Here is an 8,696-nt window from a genome sequence, read left to right on the forward strand (position 1 = left end):
GAAGTCCAATAAAGTTACAGTACTTTTGTTTCCGTGCGTACTGCACTAAAGTAAGAGTGTTTCAGTGTGCATCGATCAATCATCTGTGTAAGTCCCCTTGTGCTTTCAAGCCCTGACCCGCTGAGGTACAGAATCCATAGGAGCTCTGAAGTTGTCCTGTGGTCTGTGAACTTGACTACAGACTGCACTTCTGGGGATTTTGGAGGCCAGATCAACACCTTGAATTCTTTTCCATAGCCTTCAAACCACTGTGTGGGTGCACTGCTATCAAGAAATGCTGCTGCTGTGAAGAGAAGGTGGGCGGTACATGTCAAAGCAACGTCCACATGAAAGTCAGATCGCAGGATTTCCCAGTACAACATTGGCAGGAGCGCAAAACTGCCTCTATTTGCTTGCCTTCTCCTCATCCTGTTACCATCGTTTGCCCAGGTAAGCAATGTATAAGCACCCTCATGTCACTCTTACTAATGACAAATGATTTGGACATTTTCATAAATAAATTTCATAATAAATAGCAATGCAAGCCTCTGGCCTCCATTCACTTAACATTCATTCAGTTTTTCAGCTGTTAGTATTTATCAGCTATCTATAAAAATGATAACATTTTTATTCACAGTAGTCACAAATAATGACTTGCTCATATACACTCTGACATAAAGACAGGAGCTAAAAACCAAACCTGCCACTGCCAAATGAATAAAAATAAAAGACAATAAAATTAAGAAAATAAAGAAGAAACAAAAGAACAGCTCGCCGTAATTATGCAGACTTCAAATTTCATACAAATTTTGTGGCAGCTGGCTAATTGGTTCAGCTCTTCAGCTTTAATAGGATATGAAGAAACTCACATTTTGTCGGTTATATGTGTCTGACCAGAAATATTCATTAAAAAAAAACTCAGGTTAGCAATAGTTGTTACTGGAAATGAGCTTAAAATGCTTCATGGTTCTGTATGTAAGCTGTGCTCCCATGGGTTTTAGCATGGCTATTAACAATAAAAAGAAATAAGTGCTTTTATACTAAAACTCTACATTTTGTATTTATTTTTATTTAACTAGGATAATGTAACTACTCTATGAATTTGACAAAAGCAAACAAATTATCACAATAAACTGTGATATTGATAAATGTAGATGCTGACTTAAAAATGTGGCCTGTTAAAAAGAATGAAAGTTAAACAAACATCATTATGCTTTCTCCCCATGTTGTCATATTTATGGCAGCTTATCATAATTATGCTACAGCTTTGCATTTAATCAAAATATCACAACAATGAGTGTGGCCTAGTTAGGCTGCTGAGGGTGGGTTAAAGAAGGCACCCTAATCCACAAACTGCTGAGTGCTTTGCCGGGCCGTCTTCATTCCACTCTCACCCTGCTTCTCCACCTCCCAGAGTCACCATCTCTAAAGCCCTATTCAGCAAATGCACTGCCTCTTCCTTGCAGCCATTTTGGACTAACAGTAACCATGGAGATGTGGGTCATGCAGCTCTAGCAGAGAGAGGAGACTTGTGGCTGCTGGTGGAGTTAGAGCACTGCAGGCTGCTGGAGCAGACAGCAGCAGAGAGCCATAAACTCTCATTATATCTGGGTCACTGGGATGCTCCCGCTGCAAGGAGCAGACAAGACACTATTATGCAAGAAGAGGGATAAGAGAAGTTTTGGGCACATGGGCTTATAGTAACAGGGGATGTCTGTTTACTGAGTGGGGCGTATGACAGTAGGGTTCCATGATGACATAAGGTGAGACCAGCTGAGTGATGCTTAGTCAACCCAGCCTTCAGAACATACTATTGTTTGGAGGGTTTGCATTCATTTACAAGCTGTGATAAACATTTTTAGGGCTCTTTGTTGCAGCCAAATTAGGTTAAAGTGTAAGCCGTGTTTTCTATAAAATATTACACATATGTAAAAAATATACATGATTGCTGTGTTGCACACAATCGCCGTTTTCATGCACTTAAAAACTAGACAAAACAAAATATTTACCGGTACAGAGAACTGACGTTTTTCAGTGCAAATCAGTGGCCATCTTTATGTGCAAGCAAATATTTTGCACTTTTCCAGGGGAAAATAATCAGATATGTCTAATCTAAACCTTATGCTCAATATAAACCAAAACATGGAACATCAAGTTTCTGGGATAAGAAAACAAAACAAAACAAAAAACAAGTTGTAAGCCATGTTGTTGCGTCTCTCCTATTGTCCGTGTCCCCCCCTCTCAGCCACTCCATGACCTCCCCACTCTTTGGGATTTCGGACTTTTGATTGGTGGAGACGGGGTGGCTTTGTCGTCATAGCCCCATTGCCCATTCATCAGCGGACTTGGGCGTTGTACTCCGCATCTCATTTGCGGCGGGGCCAATTTCTCCATTAAGGAACTCCGTTCGGGGAAAAAAATCGAAAGAATTCGCGTCTTTCGCACCTTCGCTACTTTTTCCTTGTGCAAGCGCTCGCACGTCCCTTTGTGGTCATCGTGATTCCGTGCTGATTCCTCGGTTTCGTTTGCAGAAGGGGGAGTCGGCGTTTGACTTGATTTTTCTGGGGAGGAAGCTTGCGGTCTTTGTTCATTCATTTCATCGGTTGGGTCCCTTTGTTGGAACAAAAGCATGGGAGCACAAATCTCCAAAACCGCTGGAAAAGAGGAAGCCGCCGTGGAACAGCCAGCAGAAGGTCCTGCCGTTGCAGCAAAGACGAACGGACAGGTAGTTTTGTGTTTTTGTTTTTTGAAAATAATGATTCAGATCTTAATTGCGCACGCGGAATTTTGCCTCAATTTAGCAATGTGTTGCGTCAATGGTGTGCTCCATGTTCCCTGTAGCGCATCTCCACGCTCACCGGCTTTCAGGGAAAGTGGCCACATGTAGGCCTGCACGTTTTTCACCGGCAAATGCACAGTTTCAGGTTATTTTCTCCAACGCATTTAAACTATATATTAAAACTTTTAGGTGAAATCATTTAAATTGATACACAAATGTATTTTTTTATTCATCCTACAAAAAAATGCCTGAATGTTGCTGCACAACCATTCCAGTGAGTGATGATCACAGAATTGTTTAAAAATCGTTTTCTTTTTAAGTTTTTTGTAAAATAATCGCAGCTGTTCTGCGGCTCCTGTGTCTAAACATTGCGCCTGTGCTTATTCATTTGGTTGAAATGTGTGCAGCAGGGGTTTGTGGCCGCTCTCAATGTGGCATGGCCATTTTAAAAAACGGTACCACGCCTTTGTTGCCAGATTGACGAAATGAGCCACGGTTTTTTTTTGCTTTCTTTCTTTTTTTTTGTGCAGACACGGGCCGCAGAATCCGCAAACTATAAAAAGCAGAAAAGAGTAGGATGAGCTAAGTGCATGAAAATTTAAAAATGGTGCACATTGGTGGACTACACGGGGCATTTAAAGGAAGGGATGAGAGAGGGGGGGGGGGGGGGGGGCGAATTCCTATGTTGTTTCCACTGGCTTCAATCTGAACGCCACCTCGTGGATCCCGGTTGTACTACCGTCTAAGCAACTAGCCTACTGCTGTAAGCCACAGATCTGTCGTCACTCTCCTGGTAACAGATGTTGTTGCAGTTTTAGGAGCTTTTTCTTATTGGTTAGTCTGTGAGTATTAAATATCACAGGACACCAGGCTTTGCAGGGGATAGCCCTGCACACACTTATGAGTGTGTTTGACCTAATGAACTTAAATAAGTGTATGTTCAGTAATTTCATTTTTATTCTGTTTTCTTCCAGGAAAATGGCCATGCCAAGACCAACGGGGATACCTCTCCTGCTACAGAGGAAGTCAACAAAGCCGAAGTGCAGGCCAATGGAAGCACTCCTACTGAGGAGGCACCAAAAGAAGAAGGTGAAAAGGTAGAGGGTGCCGAAGCCAATGGAGAGAAGGAGCCTGCTGCCACAAATGGAGAAGCGTCTGCCAAACCTGAGGAAGGCACTCCGTCTACTAGCGAGGATGGCAAGCAGAAGAAAAAGCGTTTCTCTTTCAAGAAACCGTCCTTCAAGCTCAGTGGCTTCTCTTTCAAGAAGACCAAGAAAGAGTCCGAAGAGGCGACAGAGGACGGTGCGGCGGCGGGAGCAGCAGCAGAACCAGCCGAAGGGGAGAAGGCGACATCTGAGGCACCTACTGAAGAGGCCAAGCCAGATGAGGCCGGCGAGGAAGCCAAGGAAGCTGCAGCTGAGGAGCCAAAGGCCGAGGAGGGGAAGGCAGAGGAAGCCGCAGGAGAGGAAAAGCCAGCTGAAGCTTCACCTACTGAGCCAGAAACAGCAGCCAGTCCAGAGGCCACAGCTGCTGCCGCCGAGTAATCCTGCTGAACCAGACAACAGAATGAAGGAGACAATGTAGCCCATCTGAAGGAATGCGAGGACTTTGTCTAAAACCAGGGATTTTTTTTTTTTTTATTTTTTTTTTGCTTTAGTGTTTGTTTACTACTCTGCAACCATCTCATCCATAACTGCAATGTCCCTGGCAGTGATGGACAGGAGGTGTAATGGAGAGTGTGCTGCTTCCTCACTGCTTATTGGTGCTTGCATTTGTGATATGGGTGAGTGTGAGAGTGCAAATGTGAGTGGGAATTTTTACTTTTTTTTCCCCTATTTTTTTTTTTCTTTTTCTACATGAAACCGTGACTGTCAACACGTTGCTGAATTTGACACATATTTAATCAAAAGTGTTTGGTGCTGGGCAATTGGATGTAGCAGCTAAAGCTGTGTCTGCAAGATCTGACACATTGTGGTATTTAAAGGGAAAGTCCAAGTCTTAAATGTTGTCATTGCAGTGCACAGTTGTTTACAACTCTTGAAGCTCAATGCTCCTGTGAACACAAACCATTCCTGAATGAACTAGATTTAGTCAACTGTTAAAACAGTAGGTGCTCATCACTTTCCATTAGATTCCACTGTTTCCAAACTCTGTAGTAATGCACGTTGTATAGACTTTGATATTACTGGTTTTATGACTGAGATGTACCTAAATGACTGAAGTTTTTAACAGATTACCCATTGTAAATGAAGTTTTCTTGTTTTTTCACCATTTGTAAGAATGAATAAAATTGGGAGATGTTTTAAGCAAGTTTCGCATCAAGCTGTGATGACTACAATGCCTACAATACCTAAAAATCTACACAAGAAAGCACATAAATCCGTGGTTGGGGGTACTGTCTTTAAACAGCATTGTTTTTTTGTTTTTTTTCTCTTTTTGTTTTGTATATGAAACTCACCTTATTCAACATGAAATGTAACAATATCTGCAAACTGGTATTAAGGTGTTCAGTTTATTATATGTGAGTACTGCTGAAGAATAAAGCAACAAAATGTGGATTGGCACTCTTGAGCTCCTTTATTTATGTTTAGAAAGCATAAAAACACCACTGCTGCCCTTTTATAATACCCATCATAAATCTGGAGAGGGAGTGGGAGAGTTTAGACTGGTATTCAGAGCTGAGGTCGGCTGCTGTAGCCACAGATATACAGATTCTTTGTTTTACAGCACCATCGTGTGGTGCACTGAAAGATTTCACACATACAGAAGCCTTTTTTTCTTTTTTTCTTTTTTTTGGTAATGCAACGAGTTGTGTTTAGGATTCTAAGTGTTGCCTCAAGGCTCGATAAGATGATACACAAATAGAAAACTGAAGTACTTTGTGACAGCGGGAATATAAAACTCCATTTTGACCTCTGGCACAGTCTCAGGGAGTGGAAGCCATCTGCTGTGACCAGTTGGGATTGAGGGGAAAAAGGGGGCACATAGGGAGACAGGACACAACACAGACTGCAAGCGTGAAGACAACAATGTAATGACACATTGAAATAATGTATAAACACATGGGAAGTGGAAAATGGTGCTCAGAGCTTTGTGTATCTCACAAAAGTCCTGAGCCTACTGCAGCATTGCTAAGGGATGGTGCAGGTTCACCTCATCCATCCTTAACTTTAAGTTTTCATCAAAAAGGAAGCTTTGAGTCTAACCTTAGTAGTAAAGGGAGTATTTGTCTGCTAAATCCAAACTGTAAGCTAGTTCCTCAGGAGAGGGGTCTAGATCTGCCCCCTATCCTACTTTTAGAAGCCTTGAGGGGAAGGATTTTCAATTCAACTCAACTCAGTTCAATACAACTTTATTGATCCTGAAGGTTGACCCCAAAGGAAATTGGGTTAAGGCTGCTGACCTTTTGCCAGCGCCATCTTACCCTTCCGACCATACATACATCACACAACATCAACATAAACTAAATTTGACAAAGGTCTTGGAGGTAATACTCCAAGATGTTAGAAGAAAACTAGAGTCCTTGTAATGAAGATGCGACGGTCACTTATTTAAATATTCAACTCATTTACTAAATTAGAGCAAAAGTAATGATAAATTAGCTGGTGAAGTTGCCCTTTGAGGACCTTGTTGCATTTAAGACAGGCACATTTCTTTCCCTAAAATAAACTTAATCCGGAGTGAACCTAAAGTGAGATAAGATTGCTGCCCAACAGTATTTTTAGTGATTTACCAATGAAGGAACTACACAACATAATTGTGCCACATGATTCAGGGTCAGTTGCGTTGCATCCGAACTCAGAGTTTCTGGTTTTGGACCATAAATGATAGTGTTTGAAACAAACATTTTTACGACGTCTGGAGGTTTAGTGTCTTTCGCAAACAGCATAGACTGAATTGATGCCTGTGCGAGATTCCTTCCATGAAACCCCATAAACACCAGAATGTTTTTAAGAGTGGAGGCAAAAGCAAAACACTCCTGCAGGGTGTTTTTTTGGCAGCACACAGCTCTACCCGTGCACATTTCAAACCCTCTATTTCCTTTGCACCCACTCTAACCTTGGACACCGCAGCTCTGGCCACCGCAAAAAGGGTGTGTTTTACACATAATACTTCTATTTCTGCTTCTTAAACTGCTTGTCCATTTTGGTCAGGTTGTTGAGAGACGTGCTGCTTCTTGTAGCACCCAGTGTTCCTCACATGCTGCCATACACACATCTCTCTGCATCCTACTCAAGAACATCTGGTTCCTCTTTGCGTTGCTTCTTTCTTTCCAAACAGATGCACAACTGTATAGATAGACATACAAGGTGAGCCTACTCACAAAAATATATCAAAGTAAATTATTCTTCGTAGTCTCAGCAGATAATTTTAGAGTGCGGCTTGTGGAGTCAGCCAGAGGCAGCTCTCCATCTGCGCTGTCCCACCTCATTGCAACAACCACAGGCCATCTCCAAATGGAAGTACCCTCAGATGGCAATCCCCAGCAGTTTACTTCAGCCAGCTTCCTCTCTTTTCTGTCCCTTGGGCCCCTCACCTAACCACTGTCACGCTCTTTCCCCCAAGCAAGATCAAACAGCTGCCTCCCTGCCAAAGGACCATCCCTGTCCCTCATTCCACACCCAAACTATATTCAGCACTCTCATATTGAGGCTTGCATGGTAGAGTAGCCTTTGTAAACTTTGGCTGCCAAGCAGGCAACTGGTAGCCATCATGTGGAGAGATTTTTTATTTAATCTATTTTAGCCTCTGTTTAGGACCATTTGTACAATATATTTACTTGTGTACTGCACTGAAGTATGTGTGAATTATAGGGCACTTTTTAAACTCATATACTGACTGCAAGCTGGTTAAATTGATATGATCAATGGCAAATTTGTGAGAGAATCTCAACTCCAAGGGTAGACTAAATTAGCAATGTTTGGTCTTACATAATAATAATTACTATTATTGCCTAAGAGTTAAGACTGTGTTGAAGAATAAAGGTGGTCATACCATATATTGACTTTTAAGCTTGTTAGAAATGTTCAAACTCTGTTTTTCCCTTATAAACTGTATATCCATGTATGTTTGCACATGTCTGCTGCACCTATTTCCCATTTTCTCAGTAAAATATAAAGAAATGAGGGGCAGCTTTTGCACAGTGCTGCACGTAGTTAATACTGTGCACAGGATACCAATTTGTAAAAGTGATACATTTAACAAAATGACCACAAATGAATAGAAATACATCATTATGTACATTATATATAATTATATAAGTTACATTACACTGAGGACAGTAAGTCCAACAGTAACGTTGGTAGGAAGATCCATTTTATAGTACCTGATACTTCCACTTCACATTTGTCAGCCAAAATTTTGCTTACAAAACCCATATGAGTGCTTAAAATTAAAACATCTTGTTACTGACAAATAATGGCATGGTAGTCCAGTGCTTGGTTTGACCCTGCCAAGTGATTAGAGCCTCGCTGTGGATTGTTCATCTTTTCCCTGCGTCTCTGTGGGCATACCTGTCCACGGTATGCCCCGCCTTTCTGTGGAAGTCAGCTGGAATAAGCTTCCATTAAGTAGATGAATGGATGTTGCTGACTTAAGATGTTTCATCTTAGGTAACTTTAGTATGAATAATATTTATATTAAATTACTTTTGTATATTTTCAAAATAACTTAATCTTGTGTTGAACCTGTCACAGATCACAATTATAACTTGATTTCTTGTTTTAATTTATGAATCTGCAGGAAAACTAAATTGGTTTAGGTTTTATTTTTTACAGAACTTGACCAGTGTTCACAAAATACTCAAAGTGAGTTGACTCTTATGGCTGTGTGTCTTCTTAAGCAGTTTTGTGTTGTTTTATGTGCCTCTAACTGAGTTATTTTTTAGTTTTCAAATTAAATGAGCTGCTAAATAAAAAAAAACTTCTGATACAGAACA

At 41.2% G+C, this 8,696-nt stretch overlaps 1 protein-coding gene across 1 annotated transcript; it reads left to right on the forward strand.

The window, feature by feature from the left end:
* The first annotated feature begins 2,307 nt into the window (after nucleotides 1-2,307).
* On the forward strand, nucleotides 2,308-5,314 carry marcksb (myristoylated alanine-rich protein kinase C substrate b). Its single transcript, XM_085143508.1, has 2 exons — nucleotides 2,308-2,704; nucleotides 3,733-5,314. Exons 1-2 carry the CDS (start codon nucleotides 2,609-2,611, stop codon nucleotides 4,300-4,302), a joined length of 666 nt encoding a protein of 221 aa, XP_084999634.1. The 5' UTR covers nucleotides 2,308-2,608; the 3' UTR covers nucleotides 4,303-5,314.
* Nucleotides 5,315-8,696: the final 3,382 nt, after the last annotated feature.

The sequence above is a fragment of the Neolamprologus multifasciatus genome, chromosome 19 (genome assembly GCF_963576455.1).
Source record: "Neolamprologus multifasciatus chromosome 19, fNeoMul1.2, whole genome shotgun sequence".
Lineage (NCBI taxonomy): Eukaryota > Metazoa > Chordata > Actinopteri > Cichliformes > Cichlidae > Neolamprologus > Neolamprologus multifasciatus.